The 25,832-nt window shown below is 41.5% G+C and overlaps 1 protein-coding gene across 1 annotated transcript in view; it reads left to right on the forward strand.

Moving 5' to 3' along the window:
• The first annotated feature begins 13,068 nt into the window (after positions 1–13,068).
• Positions 13,069–25,832, forward strand: part of Arhgap6 (Rho GTPase activating protein 6) — a 520,326-nt gene continuing 507,562 nt past the window's right edge. The window contains exon 1 of the mRNA XM_035449868.1: positions 13,069–13,653. Within this exon, the coding sequence (XP_035305759.1) occupies positions 13,069–13,653 (585 nt within the window). The remainder of the gene's footprint in view (positions 13,654–25,832) is intronic.

Consider the following 25,832-nt stretch of genomic DNA (forward strand, 5'->3'; position numbering starts at 1 on the left):
GGGTGGCTTAAAACAACAGACATTTATTCCATTACAGTTCTGGATGCCAGAAGTCTGAAATCAAGGTGTTCACAGTGGATTCCTCTTTAAGGCTCTGGGGGAGGATGTACTTGGATTTTCTCTCAGTTTCTGGGGTTTGTTGGCAGTCTTTGATGGTTCTTGGCTGATAGCTATATCATTCTAATTTCTAATCATCAGATCCCCCCATAATCTTTGTGTGTGTGTCTGTGTCTAAACTGCCTTCTCTATTCTTTTAGAATGACATAAGTCGCATGAGAACAGTTTGTCTCTGCTCCTCTCCTAACTCAATGCTGGGTTCCAGGAACATGCAGCCATTCCTATTTTTTTTAAATATTGATTTTATTTTTAGTTATGTGTTATACAAATGTGTACAAGTAAATGAAAGTGCCCTCAGAGTCCAGAAGAGCATATTGGCTTCTCTAGAGCTGGAGTTTCATGTGGATGTGAACTCTACCTAATATAGATGTCAACCAAACTTGGGCCCTTTGCAAAAACATAACGCGCTCCCAGACCTTGAGCCCTCTTCCCATGTCTGTGCCTGGCTGTTAATGTGGATGCTGGGAATTCAAATCCAGGTTTTCATTCTTGGAAAGCAAGCACTTTTAAACACCCTAGCCACCCCCATATTGTTTTTAGACACAACTGTCATTCTGTAGCCCAAGCCCTGGAAGTCACATTGTAGTTCAGGTTAGTTTCAAATTCATGATAACCTTCCTGGCTCAACTTTCCCAGTGGTGGAATTATAAGTGTGAGCCACCATGACTGGCAGCTTGCTCTTGTGTTTTACCTTATCTGCCTTTATCATATCTCTACCACTCTCTTCTTCCCTTAGCCCTTTCTAAATTGATCAGAATGAGTCTACCAATACACAATATAAAATTAATTATCAATGTTCATCAAATGTTAATAAGAGGAAGAGGAGATGGAGTGTTCTGCATCTTCATTGATTATGATAGTAGCTTTGTGAACATGTTCAACTGTCAAAATTCATCTACACCATTTATTATATGCAAACATAAATGTTTTCTCACTTAAATTGATGAGGACACATATACACACACATTCACAAACATGGCACCAGTTATATAATCCCACTTCTATTAAATGTTAGAGATTAGAAAATTCAGAGGAAAAAACTCCATATTATTTAATTACTTTTAAAAGTTGGACATTTTAAAAATTTTATGTTATGAGTATTGTAGAATAACAAATGATTCTTCATCCACAAAAGCACTCCTAAAAGATGTTATGGAAGGTTTACTCCGGAATGTTCTTAAAGATTTACATTTACTTTAGTCAACATACTTGTACATATTTATTATTTAATTATGTGCAGTTTAAAAATATTTAAATTAATTTTTAGACAATATATTCTGATCATGATTTTCCCTTTCCCAACTCTCTCAGATCCTCCCCGCCTTCCCACCCACCCAATTCTATGTCCTTTATTTCTCTTTTCTTTAGAAAACAAATAAAACAAACCATAGTTAAAACCAGCAAGAAACACAGACACACACACATATAAACACACATCAAAACCTATGAAAATACAAAATCAGAAATGATAATATACAAGCAAAAGGCAAATAAGACAAAAAAAAGCCCAAACACAGCAATGTGAGACAAAAAGTCTACAAAAATACCATTGAGTTCATTGCACATTGGCCATCTGCTAGGAATGGGGCTTACCCCTAAGTCAGTTGCAAATAGCTTCTTGGTTAGGGATGAGAGCCCATGTCCACTTCTTCTTTCAGGACTGGGACATTCTCTGGGTTCAATCTCTGCAGGCCCTGTACATGCTGCCAGTCTTTGTGAGTTCATATGCATGCCAGTCCTATTGCATTTGGAACACACTGTTTTTTTGATGCCATCCCTCCACTCTGGCTCTTAAGATCTTTCCACCTTCTTTACTGCATAGCTCCCTGAGCCCTGAGGGAAGGCATTTGCTGAAGACATACCATTCAGAACTGAGTATTCCAAAGTCTCTTATGCTCTGCACAGTGTACATTTGTGCATCTTTGTATTAGTTCCCATTTACTGCAAGAGTAAGTTTCTCTGATGGTGGCTGAATGAGACACTGCTTTATGGTTATAGCATAATGTTGTTAGGGGTCATTTTGTTGCTATGTTGGTTTTCCCTTTGACCCATGGTCTATCTAGTCTCAGATTCTTAGCCACCTAAACATTTGTCTGGCATAGATTTCACCTCATGGAGTGGGCCTTAAATCCAATCAGAGAGTGGTTGGTTACTCCAACAAAGTTTCTGCCATTATTGCACCAACAATTCATGTGGGAAGGTCACTGCTGTAGATCACAGGCTTTGTAGCTCTGATGGTGATAAAATATTTAAAAAGTTATTTATGTGTATAGGCATTTTCCCTTCAAGTATATATCTGTACCGTTGTATGCCTAGCACCTGAGAAGGCCAGAAGGTATGGAACTGGAGTTACAGAGAGTTGTTAGCTGCCATGTGGGCACTGGGAATTGAGGGGTCCTCTGTAAGAACAGTCAGTGCTCTTAACCACTGAGCTATCTCCCCAGCCTTTAAAATATTTTATTTTATTCTCTTCCTCTCTCTCTCTTTCTCTGTATATACATGTAGAGGTGAAGTTGGTTCTCTTCATTCCTTACGTGGATTCTGGAGATTAAATTCAGACCATCAGGCTTTATGGCAGGCACCTTAAGACATGCTGAACTAACAGTCCTAAACTCTTTTAAATATATCTTCATCCACAAAAATGGAAGTGTGCTCAAAAATGTTTCCCAGTCAATACTTCATTTGGTTGTTAGTGGATATGTTTTCCCCAAAATCTTCTTAAGCTCAGTCTTCAAAGCCACAAACAAATGTTAATAGTCACGATCCACTTAGATTTGATGTTGGGATCTTCTTTCAAACAGCACAACAAGCAAAATTGTTTAATGAGTGTCCCCCAGGTTTCTGCCAAGCACATCCACATTACAACTTGATATAAGGTTCATAAACAACCTTATCTGCCACCTCCCCTGCTAGCTGGGATAGCATGAAATTGGAATGGTTGATATTTAGAAATATTGTGCTCTTGAGTGCAGGCACATACTCATGCATGTCACAGATGAAAGAATCTGGTCAGCAGCTTGATTTGAGATTCTCTTGCTTGCTTTCTCTTCTCCGGTCCAGGCATCCTTTGTGGGAGGCAGGGAGAGGAATGGCCTTCCAGGATGGTTGCTCACGTGATGATAAACATGTGTTCTGATATTTATGCAGTTGGGCAAACTTCTGGGAGTTGAGCTGTGCTGGAGCTCTGCAGGAATTAAGTGGGCAGGCCCTGCCTAGGATTGTGAGTTCGAAAATAGGCTCTCCTTAGTGATGGAGATTATATTGATTTTCTACTTTACACCAACAATTTTCAATAAAAATAAATAAGTATGTGCTTTGACATAATGCATTATATATAAAGAAACATGGTGCTCATACCAGGCCAACAATCACATGGATAAAAAATGTGCTTATTGTGAATGCCTACTTTGTAATTTTTTTTCTTGTTTGTGTTTTATTGCAGTTTAATAATTTGCTGATTTCATTATAATCACAGAAATATTGCATTTTAATCACATGTGTACATTTGGTTAAGCAAATTAGTGCCTTTAAATCACAGTTTGATTTTTGTTAATATGGAAGCAGTTCTTTCCGGTTTCTGCTCCAGTAAGGGAAATCATCAGTAGGCATGGTTATAAATCAAATTGTTTTTGGTAAACTTCCTAGCCACATTCTGCTTCTTACCTACTAAAGACACCATCCTTCTCAAACAGGTGGAACAATGAAGAAAGCTTCATAGAATAATGTAGAATAAATCAGAAGCAAGTCCACATCAGGAGCCTGCAATATTGTTTGTATGACTGAAACCCACCATAACTGGAGCACAGATTTGCCCCATTGTTCCTAAAGTGTATACTTTATCTTAGTGCTTAAGCTGCCAGACTTCACATGGGCGTGCACTTAGATGGACTTTGCACACTGGGACGCAAAGGACCTGGTCTGCACATAAGGTTGCAAATTTGAAGTGTACACCTTTAACCAATTACCATTTTTAAACTAAAGAAACTATTTTATAAGCTAGCAAACAAAACAGAAACTCCAAATTCTATTGCCCACATAATCTCTGTGTCATTTTAAAATAATATATAAGCCATATACAAATAGTAGATCATTTTCAACAGTACAGAGAGACTTGAAGGAGAGAGAGGGAAGATCCTTTGCATTCAGCTAGTAAGTCTTGAGGTCCTTCTAAAAGAGTTTTCCTTATGCCTTTCAGTTCAGAGGTTCAATCCATTATCATCGTCATGGGGGTGAGCATGGAGGCATGCAGGCAGATGTGGTGCTGGGACTGAGAGTGCTGCATCATTCCAAAATATAGGGAAAGAAGCATAGCAAGGAAATACTGGATGACAGCAAGCACAAAAACCAGCTGGGCAAACTCAAAATGCTCTTTAAGTCTCCAAATCTGTTCAGGTTTTTTGACTGCAGCACACTTCTTTCTTTTGAGCTGGTTCCACTTACTGTTAGAAGCTCCCCTTGGCAGGTATCTCACAATTCTGGCATCTCTAACATCTTGGGTTCTCCAAGAATATCGAGGCTTCAATTTCACAGCTTCAAACAATGGCCCATCTACTAGGATTTCATTCAGGGACACCCCTGACACATGCCTGGCCTTGGCAGCTTTCTTTAGGCACAAAGGTAAATTCTATAGCCCATTTCTTCTGCCCTTAACTCTAAAGTCAGAACCACATGGCCAAAGCTGCCAAGTTCTGCTGTTTGCTGGGGCTGGAACATGGCCCTCTTGTTTAATTACATCTCCAGCAGTTTTTTGTGTCCTTTACTACCTAAGCTTGGCTGTCCTTCTGCTTTGTAATTTTTAAGAAACTATAGCAAACATAGGGCAGGTTGTTGGTGTTGGCACAGAAAATGGAAGAATAATGTTGCAACAAAATGGCTTCCTGTTTTCCATTCAATGCAAACTCTGATAATGATGGGGATTGTGTTTCTCTTTGATGAAATTTTTAAAAAACTAGTTTATTTTATACGTAAATGTGTTTTGACTGCATGTATGTCTATGTACCACTGGATGCCTGGTGCCCAGGTAGGCCAGAGGTGTGTTGCGTCCCCTGCTTCTGGAGTTACAAATGGCTGGGAATGAAACCAGGGTCCTCTAGGAGAACAGCCAGTACTTTTAACTGCTGAGCCATTTCTCCAGGTCCTTTGCTGAAACATTTAAGGTCACAGTTGGAAAATGAGAGAGGGAGGAAAGGTGAAACTAGGTACAGAGTTCTCTCTCTCTCTCTCTCTCTCTCTCTCTCTCTCTCTCTCTCTCTCTCGTGTTTGTGTGTGTGTGTGTGTGTGTGTGTGTGTGTGTGTGTGTGTGTGTGTGTGTGTGTGTGTGTGTGTGTGTGTGTGTGAAACTGAGTGAGATGAATTAAAGTAATTACTTGTGTTTCTAAACTGTATTTTCATAGGCAGTTATTCCATTCTGATGTATCTGGGGTCCTTACATGATCCTAGAAGCAAGACAGGCTTCTACCTTATTTGAACTTGGATTGTCACAGCTAGGTATTCCACCACTCCTTTCTTCCCTCTTCCTTCTCTTCCTCCTCTTTTGTTCTTTCTCTCTCCCTCTTCTATTCCCACCCCTCTCCTAGGGCATTGTACGCGCTAATAGCAGACTTCACCTATGAGCTATATACTTAAGCTCTCCCTTTTGTGTGTTTCTTTATTGTCAAAGGTCTAATTTTCAACTCACTGGATATAAGAACCTCAACTGGGTGCCTAGAAGGTCCATTATTCCAACTTTAGGGCAATATGAAATTGATCTAAAATACTGAGCCCAAATTCTTTCATGTTGGTATATAAATGTAATAGATGGCAAAAATCTTTCCTGTACTAAAAGACTAGAATTATTCCAACAAACAGTCATCATTTATAACCTCAATTCCTCAGTAGTTATATTTGTTCAATGAGACACTTAAATAAGAACCTAAAAAGGGGCCTGAAGAGATGGTTTAGGTAGGTAAAGTTCTTGTTTCACAAGCATGGTGGCTTGGGTTTAGGTGCCTAGAACCCAAGAGGGAAAAACAGACATGGTGGTGCACATCTGAAGTCTCAACACTGAAGAGGCAGAAACAGATGTTTCTGGAGTTTGCTGAGAAGCCTGCCTAGTCATTGGTGGGCTTCATGTCAATGTAATAAGGTGGAGAGTAATAGAGGACACACCTGACATTGACCTCTACCTTCCATGTACACACACATGGGAAAAGGTACATGCACACATAGATGCACAGACTCACAAACACAGGAATCTAAATAAACATTCTTAGTTTTAGTACATATATTCCTAGCTTGCAATCAATAAGTAGGTTAGGTATAGGGCAGTCTTGCTACTGACTATGATTAGCATTCTCACATTCTGTCAAAGTTGTCCACACATTTCTCATCACACAGATCAAAAGCATGCTCCATCTTCCTTCTTTAGGACCTTAGAAGCAGAACCCTTGACTTCTATGGATGAATGAGATAACCATGAACTGTTCACTCACTAAGAACATGGAAATGATATCAGGGCATCACAATTAGTTTGGGAGACATGGGCAAGATGAAACAAAAATTAGCAATGCTGGCTAAGAGTTGAAAGCCAATCAGATACAAGTCTGAAATATTATATGACACAAAATCTGAACGTTCAGTGTGATTTGGGACTATTCAAGAGATGGGATTATATAACAAACTAGGGCAAGATAGGATGCTCTAACCTGGAATGTTGGACCTGGGGACTGAAAAGAAATAAGTGACTGGAAGGAGCCCAAAGAAGATCATCAACAGTGATGGTTTTCAAGTAAAGCATGAACTTTTCAGTGTAGCCAAACCACAGAGTCAGACCCAAGGGGCCTGATACACATCTACAAATAGCTCAAGGGGCTAAACACCAAGGGTAAAGAGGAATTTTGGCTGGAAACATGAAAAATTTCAAGGGATAAAGTTAGGATAAAGAAAAGGATATTTAGGTTAAGCATCCGAATATGTCCTTTGATAGTAAGATTCATTTGCCTAAAACTTTCCTAGGGAATAGAAAAAAGTGATAATTTTTTTGAGATCCTAGATAAGAGGATACCTTGATGTTAGACCAAGGATTCTAGAACTTTCACTACAATAGTCTTGTGCCATGGCCAGAAGAAATAAATAGCATCATTTTTTTTAAATTGCAAATTTTTGTGATAATTGTAATAGGAATGAATAGTGAACAGACTGTTCTTCTCCTTAATAAAATGTATCTTAAACATTTAATTGAGGCTATGGGAAAAAAACTCAAGCATGATGCCACTTTCAGTAGCAATTGTAGGCATGAAACAAAGCCTTGGATTTGCTTTTGGAAAATATATAATTCTTTTTTCTCAGTCTGTCTATTTTCCCTTGAAAGTAGCTGACAAATTTTTAGAGAGCTTCTGGTAGTTAGAGAGCAGGTTCAGTGGTTAAGAAGATGCTCTTCTACAGGACCAGGATTTGGTTCCTAGCATCCACAGGCAGCTCACAACTGCAACTCTTGTTTCAGGGTATCTTCCACTCTCTTCTGTCCTCCTCAGGCACTGCTTATATGAGGTGTACAGACATGCATGCAAGCAAAACATTCATGCACAGAAAATAAAAATAAAGGAAAATCAATAAAAAGAAAGCTTCTGAGGATTAATTTAACACATTCACCTTTTAATGAAATTGGTAAATGGACCATCATCTCTTCCTTCATTGAAGGTAGCATAACCTGACAGTCAACCAGGGTGGGCAATAGGAGTTGAGTCTGTATGAGCAAAAGGAGTAAATGGAAAGAGTAAAATAGGATGCCTTGGGGAAGAATGAATAATATCACAAGTTATGAGGACTGCAACATACACTTAATACTCAAGTGGAAAAGAACATGTTTTTAAGTTTTCTTTTAATAAATTTATTTATTACTATTATTATTTAGACATGGTCTCACTTTATATCCCTAGCAGGCCTGGAACCCAAAGAGATCCACCTGCCTTTGCCTCCTGAGTGCTGGGATTAAAGGTGTGGAATACCATGGCCAAAAGTATTTTTAAATCACTTTATTGTACTGAATTAACAAAAAAACCCACAGAGCTAGATTAAGGTTGCCATTCAAACAAACACTTGCCCAGCCCCAAGTTCTGCATTTCAGTGAACTGCTATACAGTTAGAATGCCCATTCTGAAGTCAGAGAGCTTTGTTTATGGTTTTCTACTTTTATTATTAGTTACATTATTATTGATTTATAATGTGGTAATGAAATCTGGGAAATATACAACATGGAATACTATGCTATTAAAAATGAAATAACATTTACAAGAAAATGAATGAACTTAAAAAGTATAATATTAATTGAGACAGAAAACACAGAAAGAAAAGTACATATTATCCCTCATATGCAGATGCTAGCCTAGAAAGTATTAATGTTTACATGTAAACAACTGTGTGCATATTGTAATAACATTTAGGAAGCAGACCAAGAAAGGATAATATTAGATGATGAGTATTGATGGAAAACAGGCAGAAAGACAAATGAGTTGTGGAAGAGGGTATAAAGTTAATTGGTTTAGTCTGTGGTTTGTTTCAACTCTGTCATAGTTTTTCTTCTTCCTTTTTTGTGGTAAGTACCACCACAAAATAGTTTTTTAAATATTAAAAAATCAAAATGGTTTTGATTTTACAAAAAGCTTTCATTATAGAAGAACCATTACATTTGTTCCTGTGTTTCAAAAGTGTAAATAAATACACCAGCTAACTTTTCCCAAGGAGCCTCAGGTTAATGAATATAGCCATTCACTAGACAAGGATGTTATCACCAAGGATGGATCCTATCTATGGCATTCTATATGATTAATGGAGCTGAAAAAGTTGATTACTGTGGCAATGCTACTCTGTGAGGCTCCATTCGCTTGTGTATGGTCATGGGAGGCAGAAAGTAGAGGACTAAAGATGGCAGGATAGCCTGGGTGACAAAGGGAGATCCTGCTCCCAGTTACAGCAAACCCCCAAATACCCAGTAGAATGTACAAAATTATCTTGAGTATATTAGTATACCCTACTTGCAAATTATATGTGATTATGCATTTACTGTACTATTCTTTTATTGTTATTTCACAGTAAAATGTTTACTATAAATTAGCATGTCATGTTACACTAGTAGCAGCCTCAGATGTTACAAATTTGTCACATCTCTTGTTTGCCTCAAGATGCCACTTCAAGGGATGTATCTATACCACTATGTTTGTATACATTCTACGATATACATACAACAATAAATCACTAACAAGACGCTTCTTAAACCATGTCCATTGGGGGTAAGCCAGACATGATTGTATTCAAAAAGAATTTACTCATTGTTCCCAACCGTGAAGCAACTTCCAGGTTAATGTTGGGTCAGGACCTGTTGCAAGGAAGGTGATGAATTAACTGACACGTATCTGTTCCAAGCCCTAGGAGTGCTGAGAGAGGAGTCATCCTGCTTCTTGGCTCTCCATCCATGGCCAGAAATGTCATTGCACCTGTCTGACATTACTATTTGACCATCACAATCTTGGCAGGGCTGCGTTTTCAACCTCATGGTCATCACAGGAGCTTAGACAAATAGATCGCATCTATGAATTAGAAATGACATTTACTCAGCCACCTTGAGTCACAAGTGGTCCCATAAAGTGTGACTCTGTTAAACATCTACCCCGAATGCCAAGACTCAATGAGGCATAACCATGCAATGAGGCATAACCATGCAGTGGTATCCTAACACTGGAGGCTATTCAAATAGGTCTTTTTTATCATTAGTGAAAAGTTATGAGGCATTGTTACCAAAGAAAAGACAGGCAAACTACACCCATATTTACCCCTACTGCAAATTCTTTGAGGAGGGAAGATAGCTAACCTTACCAAGGCCCAAAGATGATTTGGTATGCTGTTAAGTAGGCCATCAAGTGATTTTAAATGGTGTGACCCCTCTCAGAACAGCTAACTGACAACCACAGAACATACTTGGGACATGCCAAGTAAACAGAAAGACAGTGACCAGTGATGGGAATTGAATCTCACATTCTATTTGCAGGCAGTAGAGCCAGTCATGCTGGCTCCCACCTTAAACTCCATCATGGGAGGCCATGTTCAAGGCCAGCCTGGAACACAGAAAATTTTGGGACAGCTGGGGCTATGTATTGAGACTCTGACCAAAGTTAGAATAATAATAGACATTGTATTTGTTAGGGTTAGTAGTTATTATTGCTGTGATGAAAGACCATGACCAAAAGCATGATGTGTTGGAAGGGGCTTATTTGGCTTACACTCTCATAACATAATCCATCATTGAAGGAAGTCAGCACAGGATCTCAAACAGGGCAGGATCCTGGAGGCAGTAACCGATGCAGAGGCCATGGAGGGGTACTTCTTACTGAGTCACATCTCATGGCTTGCTCAGCCTCCTTTCTTATAGAACCTACAACCACCAGTCCAGGTGTGGCCACACCCACAATGGGCTGGACCCTCCCCCATCAGTCACTAAGAAAATGCTCTACAGGCTTGATTACAGCCCCATCTTATGGAGGCATTTTCTTAATTGCTCTCAATTGAGGCTCCCTCCTCTCTGACTCTAGCTTGAGTCAAGTTGACATAAAACTAGCCAGGGCAACCACCCATCCAAAAAAACCAACCAACCAGCCAACCAACCAGCCAGCCAGCCAGCCAACCAACCAACCAAACAACCAAACAAACAAAACCCCCAAACAATCAAAACTAAATCAACCTATCTTCACCCAACAGCTCATTCCTATTCGTTATTTCGGGGATACTGTCTCCTGTGTTTACAAAGAGAAGTACAGGCTCTATGTGGAACCTGGACAGGATGTCCCATGCTCTTTGTGTAGGCAATGAATTTTCCTGCTAATTAGATTTCACGACCTGCCTCCTGCTACAAACTAAAACACCTAGTTTTTTTTTTTTTTAACTAACAAGGTGGCGTTGTAAAAAACCACAATAAAGCAATCCACCTCTTCAACCAGTGTCACAGAAATAAGGTCTTCTCAAATCAAAATCAGACAATTGCTGGTATTTACATAAGGCAAATAAATACTTGTGTCAAACACCGCTATCAATAACTTCTTTATATTTTCTTAAAGAAGCGGTAAACTCTCGTTTTTATTTGTTGTAAGTTCTCTCCCCCCCCTTTTAAATCACACAGAACCACAAGAAGTGGCAGTCACTTATTTCCAACTTTCTCACCAATCCCTGCAGTCCCTGCAGAGAAGATTGTAAGATGCTTAGTAAAATTTAAGTGTGACTTCAGAAAGCCCTACAAGAGCCGGGCAAGGCTTGGCGTTTTATAGATTCCATGAGTGGGAAAGTGGGAGAAGCTGCTGCAGGTTCATTTGCAAGCCCGGATTACTGAGTATGACTTTTGTGGTTTTTCAGTTACCCAAGACCCAGCAGCTGAGTCCAGTGCTTAGGCGAGTTCTGTGGCGAACCCCGAGGCCAATTAACTTTAGTAGGGGTGGATATATACCCAGACCAAGCTCTGTTCACCAGTCCTCCTAAATGGAACACATCTATTTACACACGTGCTTGGGACCCTGACAAGCGAGGACTTTCCACCCCCTTCCACTTTTCTTAGCAGGTCCTCGCGGACAGCCTCAAGCCTTTGAATTGCATCTTCAGCATTCCTTAAAAAAAAAAGCGGCGGGGTTGGGGGTAGGAGGAGAGAAGGCTGGGATTTAACTGTAAGTTCAGAAAAAGCGTCCGGGGCTGCGGGTCTGACACCAGTGGGTGGGGTGCAATCTGACACTCCCCTTCCTTTGCAGAAACGAGTGTGGAGACGGCGCGCCCCTGGGTTTGGGGGAGGGGAGTCGGGGGAGAAGGTCCGCACTTCCGTCCTCCCGACTTTCTCCCTAGAGGCCGGGTATCAGAGACCAGCCGACGGCTCTCTGAGCTACTTCCCAGGTTTGGCGCCTGGAAAACTTCACGTTCGGCTAGCTCCTGCTCCTGGCTCCGCCCCGGCTCCAGACCCTGCCTTTCTCCGGCCTTATCCGTCCCGGGCCACCCCTTTTCCCTCTGCCTCTGGCGTGAGGGTGCTAAGACATCTCTGTGCCAGCTCCGGGCCCAACCAAGTCTGGCAGTGAATATCAAGTGTCGCTCTACAGAGGAACAGGGACACCCGCTTCGGAGGCTATCTTCTGAGCTCCGTGCTTTCAGAGTAGCGCTGAGTGCAGCCGGCTGTTCTTTGCTACCCTTGTCACTTCGCTTTTTGGAAGGCCGGGGGCACAGCACGCAAGAGTGTCCCACTGCAGCAGCACAGGGACCGCGCGGGAATGTAAACTTGGGAAACACCTTTGAGACTCGCCAGTAGGAAAGGAGGGAGCAGGAGCCCAACTGATCCCCAAAGCGCAGCCGCCACCCCCAAGTCACCAAGAAGGTGCATGGGGGCGCAACCTGGCAACTGAGCTCGGGTGCCCCCCAAGGAGTTTTCTCTGCACCAGGAGCGCGGGGGACGTGCTCTGGGCCGACTCTCAAGCAGCCTCCTCCCGAGCCCTCGGGACTGTCCTCAGGCTACGAGGAGGAGCTTGCTAGAGACTTCGAGGCTGTCCAGAGCCAGAGAGCTGGAGCGCAGAGTCTCCTGCCTTCGCTGGGAAGGGGGAGTGGCGCTGGCGGACTGGAGCTAAGATCTCAGCGAGCCACTGACCTTCTTCCTCCTCTCCCTTACTTAGCCTCTTTGAGCCTTGGGCTCCTGGGAGAAGGTTCTAAAGGCGGTAAAGGGACCCGGACCTCTTTTCCTAGAAGGCTGGGGGTGGAGCTCCTGTTTCTGCCTCAGCAAGGACACTTGGAGCGCGCTGGTGGCGCGTGAACGGGCCACTGCCCTCCACCATTCTCTACTAGCCCAGCCTGGCAGCTTTCCCTCAGCCTACTCCAGCCACTAGTTTTCTCAGGTCACAGCCTACAGCGATCTAGGAGGTAAAAGAGAAGAAGGTGGCCCTCGGACCCAGCCCTACTGAGATGTCTGCGCAGAGCCTGCTGCACAGCGTCTTCTCCTGCTCCTCGCCCGCGTCGGGCGGCACGGCCTCGGCCAAGGGATTCTCCAAAAGGAAGCTGCGCCAGACACGCAGCCTGGACCCAGCCCTGATCGGTGGCTGTGGGAGCGAGATGGGCACCGAGGGCGGCCTGCGGGGCTCCACATCAAGCCGCCTCCACTCTCCACAGCTCCTAGCCGAGGGTCTTGCTTCCCGCTCAGCGTCTTCTCCCCCAAGTCAGCACTCTCGGGCTAGCCGGTTCCCGACACCCAGACCTTTATGCTCGTCTTTCTCCACACCCAGTACCCCACAAGAAAAGTCACCTTCTGGCAGCCTCCACTTTGATTACGAGGTTCCACTGAGTCGCAGTGGTCTCAAGAAGAGCATGGCCTGGGACCTGCCTTCGGTCCTGGCTGGGTCCGCGAGTGGCCGCAGTCCCGCAAGCATCCTCTGTTCCTCCGGGGGAGGCCCCAATGGTATCTTCGCTTCTCCTAGGAGATGGCTCCAGCAGAGGAAGTTCCAGCCACCATCTAACAGTCGTAGCCACCCTTATGTCGTGTGGAGGTCCGAGGTAGGGACCAGCGCCATGTGTCTCACAGCCCAAAGCTGGATGCCTCAGGCAATTCCAGGTGGCTGTCTTTAAGTGCGTCCCTTTTACAGAGTGAGGCACCGGCCTTAGCTGCTTGACTTAGGCCGTTTAGATGGTTCCAGAATGGGACCACTCTAGGGGCCCATCGTATGAGTGTGTCCTGAGGAGTCTAGGGTTCACTTTGAAGTAGTCAAGGGACTTGGAGAAAGAGATGGTGTTCTGATTTCTTTTTGATGCTGCAGCCAATCAAAGGGTCATCTCACCCAACCTGAGTCGTGTTAAAAATGGAACTCAAAACGGTTCATTGCTAAGTTCTTTGCGATGATCTGATGAAATATAATTTGATATACATATACCGTTACACTCTTCAACAGAATTCAAAAACTATTCTGAAAGATTGTGTGTGTGTGTGTGTGTGTGTGTGTGTGTGTGTGTGTGTGTGTGTGTGTGTGTTTGGGTGGTAAGGTAGAATAACTACTATACTTCTCTAGTTTTGATTTTTTCTTTTCCCTAAAGGTGTAATTTCAGATACCTATGGTGCCGAATACTTTCTGTGCTTAAGGGTCTGAAATATCATGGAAATCCGCCCAAATTCCACTAAGGAGAATTAGTAGTTACTGGAATAGACATGAATCAGGAATCAATAATAAATAGGGAACTCAGAGGGAACTATCTGATTTCCTTCAAATGTTGGCTTTCTGGTTCTGAATGGAGAATAGAGCCATTGGGAAACTGTGGTTGTGGGGACTTGGAAAGCAGCACACTTTTGGAGACTAAATAGTAGTTGGTTAAAAAACGACCAACTCCTTTCCAGTTTAGTCCACAAACTCTATAGGTTTGCCTGGGATCTGTTTCCATAAATGAAGGGTGAGCTCATCAATTGTAATTAAATATCTTAAAGCACAGTTAGCATTACAGAAATGAAATGAAATACTATGCAATTGCTGGAGATTTAGGCTAAATAAAGGAAACACAACCAAGCCAAACAGTTTGAAAATAGCCTGTCAGCTCTGTTAGCGTTAGATAACTGTTAGCTTTCTGTTTTAGTAGACCACTCTACAAAAATCAGCATTATTGATTATAAATAACATCATCAGCTGATGTTAATGTTAGTGACTGAGTTAGAGTTACCATGGCTGCTGAACTGGATCGGGGCGGTAGTCAGTGGGAAGAAAAGTTGAGGCAGAGATACCACATTACATCCAAAACAACTGGCTTGGTATTGGTAAGCAGAGAAGCTAAATTCCTGCTTAGTTTCAGCAACACACCTTAGCAGATGGATCTAGAGAAGGGAAGGGGAAGGAGAAGAAAGGGGGGAGAAGGAGGAAAGGAGAAACACCAAAAGCAAGGCAACTTTTCAGATTTGATAGTTTGATAGTTGCTGACATTCTTAGCCATTAACATCTCAGACTCAATGAACACGAATTTGAGCTGCTGCAATCCTAGGTGGATTCTGTCCGTTTCAGAGTGTATAGGCAGTCTGCACAGAACTCATCTACCGTGACTTTCCCCCTTTTGTAGTGGTTAAAACTGAGTGAGTACATTGCCATCTAGCAAAAGAACAAAATTTTCTCATAAAAGGTTTATGTGTGTAAGTGGGCAGGGGGTGGGAATCCGTTTATGCTTGAGGCATATATGAGGTGATTGGGTAGCATCCCGGCATGTAAGTCCAATGGTTCTTTTGTTCAGTAGAGGCCAAGTTATCCTAATATAACCCTTAGGTCTGGAATTTAATGGTCTGGGTTACCTTTCAAAGGTTGAATGTCCTGGAACCCTTTCAAACCCCAAGAAAATTCACCCCATTGGGCACTGCCTGTCTTTTGCCTGTAAGCAAGCTGTGTCCTTTGTCCTAAGAGAGAAACTTTATTAATGACTGCAAAAACGGAGCAAGTGAGTACCCTGTGTGGTTACTCAGAGGCCTTGGTAGTACACTTTGGTTCACACAGACTTGCTTCTTGCACTTTTCCTTGTTGTTCTGCCTCAGGGTTTCTCAGCCTTGGCAGTACTGCTATCTGAGTCCCAGTGGTTCTCTGGTGTGGATGTTGCAGGGTTGAGTAGCTCTGTCCTCTGCCCACTAGGTGCCCTGGAACACCTGTCTTAATTTGGAGGACTATTAGCTGTGATGAAACATCATGACCAAAAAGCAAGTTGGGGAGGAGAGGGTTTTTTTCAGTTCACACCTTCAGGCAACAGTTCATCACTGAGAAGTCAGGACAAAAACTCAAACAGTATTGGGACTTGGAGGCAGGAGCTGATGCAGAGGTCATGGAGGAGTGCTGCTTACTGGTTTGTTCCCCATGGCTTGATCAACCTGACTTCTTATATACCCCAAGACTACCAGCCCAGGGATGACACCACCCTTAGTGGGCTGGATCCTTCCCCATCAATCACTAGTTAAGAAAATACATCCAGATCTTATGGAGGCATTTTCTCAATTGAGGTTCTCTCTCTTTTTTTTCAGACAACTCTAGCTTGTGTCAAGTTGACATAAAATTAGCCAGTACAACATTCCTTTATCCCAGTAGCATGGCAAACTGATTGATGCTACCAAATATTCTCTAGGAGCAGACCCACCTTAGCAGAGAAATACCACATTTGTGATGTTGAGTGTAACATCCCAGGCTGGGCATCTATCATGTGCCTACAGAAGGATTGTGAGCTAGACTAATGTATTACTGATGCTTTCCTCTGATTTTTGACCCATGAAGATCCCTCTGGAGCCATACTTGCAGACCCCATATACCTCTTAAGGTTTCTTCATATTTTTCTATCTATTCCCATAAGTCCACATGAATAGCTGAAAACTCATTTTCAGGTTTAATCAGTGATGGATCACATCCATTTGCATTTAGTATTCTGAACATATTCTGTGATTTTAAACAAAATTGGTCACACAGTATTTTCCACTCTCAAGCTTCTCATAAATGCCCACAGTTCTATTACTTGTGCTCACTCAATGCTTATGAATGGCTGTTTTATGGCCTAAACCTGGGAAGTATCAGACAAAATAAGGAATTACTCCATTAAAATTTTTTTACTATGTGTTTCAGAATTGGTTTCCCATGTCATATTCATGGACACACAGTATGACGATTTGCCAACTTGTGTTCTTTAGCAGCCAAACTCTGCCTCTGCCTCTGATAATGGAATACTATCTGTTCTTTCAAAACTGGAATCCCTCCTGATCCTTATGAACCAGACCTGGAATTATACCCTTATATTACTGGGTATTTGCCAGCTTTAGTACCTCACAATCACACTAATTTCTTGATCTGTGGCTTCTAATTTTTGGTCATTCCTGTCTAAGGCATTTATTTCTCTAGGTACCATGAGTGCAGAGAAGTCCCAGTATGGGGTCAGTTCTTAATGAGGGCATGTTATAAAAAGATTAGCACTGTGAGGGTCCAGAGTTGATCAAGAGATGACTTACTGTCTTTTCAGCAGGGTCATGGAGGTTTTCAATGTTTTGGGAACAGTTGAATTTGATCTTTAACTTAAAGATCACTTACACGGAGATGGAAGGTTGTTTCTTGCTTGTATTTGTGTGTCTAGCTGAGGGGTGTGTGGGTGGAGGTCAGATGACAACCTCAGATGTTGTTTTTCACCTTTCACCTTGTTTGAGTCAGGGTCTCTTTGTTTTTTGAAGCTCCATAAACCAGATGAGCTGGCCTCAGAGTGAACTTTGGATTCTCCTGTCTCTACCTCCTATCTTGAAACATGAGAACTGAGATTATAGATATATGCTACTGTGACCAGACTTATGTAGGTTCTGGGGATTCAAACTCAGGTTCTCACACATTTATAGTAAGCCATCTCCTCACCCCCAGGCAGTTATTTATCTCTAAGGAAAAAGTGAGTGTGTATTGGCACAGAGGCATTGGTCACATTGGAGTTTCAACAAAGAAGAAAAGAGGTTAAATGAAATAATATATTTGAGATGGTCCAGTTAGGATACCTTTGACCTAATATATGTAGCAACTACAAGGCTTTTGAAAAAGAAATGTCTTGAAAACAGAAATCAAGCACATTGTAGAGGAATACGTATAAGCGTAGATAAAAATGTCAAGTGGGTCAAAGCACGTTCTCTATCCTGCAGGAGTTTCTTCTCATCTGTACAGAGATGAGATGATTTATCCTATTTGTGAAGTGAGAGGTCAGGTAGGATGGTTTCTTGTCTCTTGGGTGATCTCGTTCAGCAGGCAGGGTAGTGTTTGTTTATCACAGAAAGCCCTAATACGGGATTCCAAGGAATTTGGACTCTGCTATATAGAACGGAGGACTCAACCTGATAGAGGGTTTGTCCTCAAGAGATATTTGGAAAATCTTGAAGATGTTTTGGGGCATTACAGTTAGTAGTGATGTTGTATTAGTTTCTGATCACAAACCTAGAGGCATAAAGCAAGAAAAATCTGTTCTCCTTCTTGAGATCAGCAGTTCCAGTGAGTCCAAAGGGCTACATTTAAGATGCCAGTGGGGCTGTGTTCCTTCCAAAGGCTGCTAAGATTTCCCAGCAGCCCATTTCTCTTTATCTTCAAAGCTAGCAATGTTATCTTTTTTGATCCTTCTTCTCTAGTCATTTCTCCATCTGACTTTTTTCAAGCCACTTATGCTTACTTTGGGATCATCTGGGTAATCCGGGGTAATCTCACTATTTCAAGGACATCTGACCAGCAAACTTTAATTGCATTTGAAACTAATTCCCCTTTTCTATGATGTATTAAGAGGTTCCAGGAATTTAGGCATGTGCATTGTTGGCAGGATATTATGTTGTCTATCACGGTGGGGCAGGGGGTGTCTGCTAGTGACATCTAGTTGGGAGGCCAGGGAAATGGCTAAACACCCTGCAGTGTTCAGGGCAGTCCCATGACAAAGAGTCATCACGAAAGGATAGTCAGGCCAGAGATGAGGAACTTCAGTGTAGAGAATGGGGGAACTTGGGAGTTTTGAAGCCTGAGGGTACAATGCGAATAAATATTTTAGAGGTATTACGCTGATATCTAAAGAAGCATTATGTAAAATCACAGAACAAGCAGAAGTAGGTACTCAGGAGAGGGGCACATGGGACTACCATGCCAAGCATTCTGTAAACAAATGCAAATTGCCATAATATAGCCATTACTATAAGAACTTCTGTATTTCTTACCCTCCATTTGAGTCAGTTTTTTTTTTTTTTGCAACCATTGAAGTACCTGAAAGCAGAACTCCCATTCATCTTTACAGAGTTTTAGATCACCCAGGGGTGCTCATCACTGCAAGCATGTGACATATATTTCCTGCTAGAAATCTTCTCAGGGTGGCCACTGGATGGCTCAGGTTCTGAAAATCTGGAGCAGAATGATAAATTCCCCTTCCTCGGAATGTGGTCTATTATCTCTATCAGTTATTTTGGTTGTCATTAACATTCTCCTGCTTGCTTATGGTTACCAGGCTTGGAGGTCTTTAGTACCTCTTTTCTTCTCTTCTCTTCTCTTCTCTTCTCTTCTCTTCTCTTCTCTTCTCTTCTCTTCTCTTCTCTTCTCTTCTCTCCTCTCCTCTCCTCTCCTCTCCTCTCCCCTCCCCTCCCCTCCTCTCTTCTTCCTCTCCTTTCTTCCCTTGCCTTCTCTTCCCCTCCCCTCCTCTGCCCTGCCCTCCTCTCCTGTCTGTTTTCTCTGCTCTTCTTCTCAAATCTTATGATGTTTACTTTTTTCATTCTAGAACGGATCTGATGGAATTGTGTGAGAATGTCTCAAGAGAGTCCTTACATCTTTTCACTCTTATTGTCGATGCCTCTTTTCTGGCCCCTCTCCAGGCCCCAATACTCCTGCTGCTGTGTCCTCCTGCTTGGTCATCCTGCCTTCGGTTGAATCTGTTATTGTCTTGTTTTCATATTCCTATAACACAATTATCGTCATGTCAATGTTTCATGAAGCATATTTGACAGAACACAGTGTTACAGTGCTATGAAATGAAGTCTTTGTTTTTGAGACAAACTCTCACTGTGCAGCCTGGTAGTCAACCAGGATGGTCTAAAACTCACAGAGATCCATCACCTCTGCCTCCCAAATTCTGGGATTAGAAGAGTGTTGCACATCTGCAATCCTAATTACTTAACTAGTCATTTTAGTGCATTTTAAAATATAGTCCTAGATTTCTTCCTCTCCTTCAGCAACTGTGGTCTAGCAAAACCAAGCTGGTCACTTATTTAGGGCCTCATTTCTCAGCTATGCAGTGAGACTTGGGAATATCTGTGAAGCATACAAACTTTGCCCTGTACAGTGCTTATAACCCATGGAAGCAGTAATGTCCAGTGAATAAATTTCTACACTTATTTACTACATTGAGCTGTTATGATAAGGGGACTGTGGCAGATTAAATAATGGCTCCCAAAGATTTCTGTGTCTGTATCCCAATTCCAAAATGTGTAAATGCTACACCTTATATGACAAAAGAGACTTTGTTAATGGGAGACTATCATGGATTATATGGGTGGGCCCAATGCAATCACAAGGTTCCTCATAAGAAGGGAGCAGAAGGGTAAATTATAGAAGGGGGGGCAGAAGAGGGAGGAGAGAAAGAAAGGAGGGGAGGTTTTGAAAATGCTACACTGCTAGATTTAAATATGGAGGAAGAAACCATGAACTGAGGAATCCATCAGCTTCCAGAACCTGGAAAAGGCAAAGAAACAGTTTCTCCCCAGGAGCTCCCTGCCCCAAGCACACAACACCATAAGACACCTTGATCTTCTTAGTCCTTTGAGTTGCTGAACTCCCCAAATGTTGGGAAATGTATGTGTTGTCTTCCATTACTGTGTCTGTGATATTTTGTCACAGAAACGTTACCAAATGGACACAAGGTCTAAGGCAGTTTGGAATGTATCAAGTGAAACCAGTGGATAAAGACTTCTCTTTTATTTGGCAAAGCTCTGTTTGCCCCCCCCCCCAAGAGAAGGGTCTGTTTATGAGGGAATATAAGGCTGGAGAGATAGCTTAGTTGATCTATAAAACTCTTAAACACCTGGACCTGAGTTTGATCCCTCAGAACACATAGGAAAATGCTGAATGGGGTGGTGTGAACTTCTAATGCCTACACTGGGGAGATGGAGACAGGAGGGTGACTGGGTTCACTGAATAGCTAGGCTAGCCTAATTGGTGAGCTCTAGGCCAGTGAGAATCCCTGTGTCAAAGGAGGTGGATGTCATTCCTGATGCTGACACCAAGGCTTCCACATATATGTGCATCTGTGTACACAAGAATATGCACACATGTGCATAAAAAAGGGAACTTAGTATGTTTGAGGGACTTAGAGTGGAGTATGTGAGTAGGAAGATGAAGTATAGATCTGGCTGGACTTGAAGCTCTGTGATGTGATTTCATCATTTAATGGAAAGTTCCCTGCAGATGTTATGTCCATCCTATTCCCTTTGATTTTTGGTGACTTAGTTCCACATCTGTATGAGAAGACTACATCTGTGCTATATGGCTCAACTAGTTACTATGATCAGATAAATAAACTCACACTCTGGTGTATTTGCAAAACCAAGAACTTATTTTTCCTCAGTGAGCTACTGATTCTTATAATATGGTTCTCACATACAGGACAATAAGTTTCATAGAAGAATATACTCAAGAATTGAGAAAGTCTGTGTGTTGATACTGGTTCTCCCAGGTCCTGGAGACATGCTTTTGAAAACATCTTGTTCTATAGTTTACTGTATTTGTACTAAGTTATTACTTAACTAACTAGAGTAGGATTATGATTGCCACTATGTGATAATATGGAAGAAATACCTAGAATGTAGTGTGTAAAAATTGAAATTAGTTATTCTGTTAGCTGGTAAAGAATGATGTTTTCATTAGCCACCAGGGAGATGCAAATCAAGGTATTATAAGATATCACTAGGATAATTAGAAAAGAGCAGTAACAGGAAGTGTTGACAAGATGTGAAAAAATTAACATGCTCATATGCCGCTAGCAGAACTGTAGAATGATACAGTAGTTTTGAAAGCCATTTGACAGTTGTTTAACATGTTAGAGAGCATTACCCTATGACTCATCAATTCTGCTCCTGGTTGCCTACCCAAGAGAAATGAAAATGTGTCCCTTCCAAAACATATGCACAAGGGTCAGAGCAGTATTATTCATGTGAGCAGAATGATGGAATCAACCCAACCATTTATCAACTGATGAATGGAAAACAAAACATAGCCTAGCTACACAGAAGGAGATTATTCAGAAACAAAGGAAATGAACTACTGATGCATACTACACATGAGTGAACTTGAAAACATTGTGCTAAACAGAAGGAGCCCATTGCAAAAGATGACTAGTTGTATGATTGCATGTAGATGAAATATCCAGAATAGGTAAATAGAAATAGAAAGTACATTAGTAATTGCTAGAAGTTGACAGGAGGGACGGATGATGATTGATGTCTGATTGGTAGGCATCATTTTTTAGGGCAATGAAAGTGATCACAAACTAGATATAGGCAATGGCTGTACAACCCTATTGATGCACTAAAAATCATCCAATATATACTTTAGAAGGTCTAATGGTCCAATCTGTGAATTGAAATTTAGCCAAAGGAAAAGGATGGGGCTCGTTATTTTCAGAAAATACACCAAGCATTGCTGCTATGTCATGTTTTCTATAAGAGTAAACACAAATGTATGAGAACAGTATTTTGCATGCTTTCTTTGAAGATGCCATAAGGGAAGTTGTAACAGCTTCGGAAGATTCAGTAGAGGAGTCAACAGCTTCCTCTGGGATTTTCTGACATTGGTTACCATGGAAATTCTATGCACTGCTTATTAACTTTGGAATCAAGCACAGAGAAGCTATTAAAATGATTGCTTTTCAGAAATGGCAGATATTTAAAAGAAGCACCACAGCTACTTGTGCTTGTGAAAAATATCCTGGCCATATCTCACTAGAGCCATTAACAGCCAAAGACCTTCAGGAAGTATTAGAACAGGAAGGACTTTGAGAAACAGCCACTTTGTAAGTGATAATGTTGATAGGCCCAAGAGGAGAAAGCTGAGCCCCAGACTTCTTTGGAAAGATAGAGTGAACTGAGTTCTGTGGCCTTGTGGAACAACAAAATAATGTGTTTTCTTTCTGTAGCTCTGGACCAAGAGCTGAAGTGTGAATTGGATCAATTCTCAGCTTGTAACTCTGAAACTTCATCTTTCAGTTGTACCAGCTAGTGCTCTGAGAACAAAATGCAGGAGAAGGGAAAGGACAAGCATTAGGTGACAATAGCTATGGCTACTTAAGCGTTATTACAGTAAGACACCTGCTTTAGCTAATCATTTGAGCCAGGGGAATCTTGGACTTGGTTACCAAGTGTTTTTGGTTTCTAAACAAAGTCCAATTCTACAATTGAAACTTTCCATTGGGTCTTTGCTTACTTTGGTCAAATGGGAGTTGATGGGTAATGATAACTCTCAGTGAAAGTACAATTAGTATTTATAGTGTTTAGAGAGTGTGCAACCATTTTTGTTGTTGTTATTGAGGCAACTATGGGGGATGTGGACAATATCAGCACTGATGTGCCAGATGAAGACACCGAGGCTCAGAATAAGAGGTAATTGGATTTAGTTGGAGAAAGAAAGAAATGGATGTAACCAGGAGGCCTGGATTCAAGTCCTTTCTCTGTTCTGTGACCAAAAACAAACCCATCTTCTCATGCCTCTGATTCTTTCCTACCAAATGAAGCTAACAAAGGTGCTTAGCTCAGAAAGGTTTGGCGAGGATGCCATGACATAGTTACTTGTAAGGTGACTAGGACACAGGAAGGAAAATAGGACAAAATAAAATAAAATTGAAGATGTTCCTACTCACACAGTTAGGATGCAAAACATTAACAACAACCCACCCCCCAAAAAACACCAACAACAAATTGTAAGACTAAAGCTAAAGAGCTGATTTAGTCAAAGACATTTGTGTGTCTACTGCATGCTCTGAGAATTTGCTCTTTCCACCATGGGTGATAATCAACACATGAATGAGTAGGTGCAGCTGTATGGCACAACAGCAGGAGGTGATTGGAAATTTATTTTACAAGTTGGTAAGCAAGGTGCAGTTTTCATGGTCAGTTCTGGACAACAAGATGTCACCCAAGGCATTTTGGCTCAGTGAGTTGGAACACAGGAATTTGACACACTTGCAGTGTGGATTTGGTGTAACCCAACACATGCCAATAGGTCAAGGGGCAGCCTTCATTCTGAAACACAGAAACCCTATCTCACTGAACAGTTTTTTTGTATGTAGGATACTTCAAAGGTTGGAAAGTGAATAATTGTCAGTGAAGCTCTAGCTGGTAATGACAGTGTTCTTTTCTCTTCAAGGCTATGTGTTCTCATTTCCTTATGCTACTATTATCACATGAGACCAAGCTGACATTGTTTTTGTAGCTCATCTTACCGACATCTCTCTAGAATAACAAGGCAGCTTCACTCAGTTGAGATAGTGTCTCTATACTCAGATGCTTTGCTTAAAATCCTCCTGCTGAGGTGCCTTGTCTAGCTGCAATATGAGGATTTGTGTCTATTCTTATCATAACTTGTTTTGCCCTGTTTGGTTGATATCCCAGGGAAGCTTGCTCTTTTATGAAGGGAAAGAGAGAAGGAGTGGATCTGGGGAAGGAGAATGTGGGGGGGGGGTTCAGGGACTGGGGAAGTAAAAGGAGGGTATGCAGTATGGACGTAATGTATGGGAGAACTAAAATAAAGAGAATGGATGAGTGTAAGCCAATTAAGTGCTCACCTAAAGTCTTAACTTGAGTAGTGTAGTAGAGAGTCTTGATTTTGAGACTGTGGTGTGTTTCAGGTGTGTGAACATTGACAGGTTTTCAATGTCTGATTACCAGGTGTTTTGTCTTTAAAAAGTCTTGGAAGAAACTCGATAACAGATGCAAAAGATACTTGTTCATAAAAAAATCTGATTGTAATTCCTATTAGCATTTTTAGATGGAGTTTAGTATTCTATAATATAAATAAATGGAATACCTGGGGATGGGGTTTTTAAAATTCTATCCTGTTAAGACACCTATGTGATACTTCAATCCCATTTATGGCACTTTAACTTTATGGCCAATAATCTATAACCAAAATGAAGAGTTTTGTATTTTTCCTGCTATGGTAGCTGGTAATGGACACAGAAGATTTTCCTGGTATTGTGGACAGTTATATTAGTGATTTTTCTGTTGCTGTGATAGAACACTGATCAAACGAATCTTATAGAAGGAAGAGAGAGTTTACTTGGGCTTACGGTTTCAGAGGACTAAGCGTCCATCATGGCAGGAGGTATGGCAGCAGGTAGGCAGAGCAGAAGGTGATAGCATTTTCATCCATAAGCACGAAGCAGAGGGAATGAACTAGAAATGGGGTGAGGCTTTAAGTTCTTAAAGCCTGCTTCCCGAAATGTACTTCCTCCAGTAAGGCTGCACTTTGCCATAACCTCTCCAGACAGCACTACCCAGTGGGGACTAAGTTTTCAGATATCTGAGCCTATGGGGGTTACTTCTCTTTCGAACTACCCTAACAGTGTTCCTGTGTCATGCTACAAATAAATTCTACCTCTCCTGTTATACAAATAACCACCCATCTACTATTATTGTTAGGAATAACAAATTGGTGAGCACCAATATGAAGGTTTTGTCATGTGAATCTGTCAAATTCAGAATTGAAGAAAACTTGAAACTGAAGAAAACTATTAATGCAAAGACATTTTGAAAACCATAGAAATGCAAGATCAGAACTAAGTATTTTGAAGTTCTTGGAGTTAACAGCATGAATCATCTTTTAATGATTTTTATGAAAGCTCAATGAAAAATATGCTATTCATGTTCTATGATAACACTGCTCTTGGTCTTGTAGCAAACCTCTAAAGAGGTGTGCAGAGTCTGGTTTTAACACTAATATACTATTAATAAACTGGGTTGTCCAAATTTGTTTGTCAAAATGCTGAGGAAACAGACACAAAAGGTGACATGGAGATGGTCTTCAAACTTGGTAAAAACTGGTTCCAGAAGCTCTGAGGCATGCACTCAGCTAGTATACTGCTATTCCGCTGCAATAATTGTGCTTTAATCTGTTTGTGTTTTTATTATTTGCAGTGCTTGCAAATGAACCTAGGGCCTCACGCATATTAGGCAAAAAGCCTGTATATCCCAGCCCTTA

This window comes from Cricetulus griseus, chromosome X, assembly GCF_003668045.3.
Source record: "Cricetulus griseus strain 17A/GY chromosome X, alternate assembly CriGri-PICRH-1.0, whole genome shotgun sequence".
In the NCBI taxonomy this organism is placed as follows: Eukaryota; Metazoa; Chordata; class Mammalia; order Rodentia; family Cricetidae; genus Cricetulus; species Cricetulus griseus.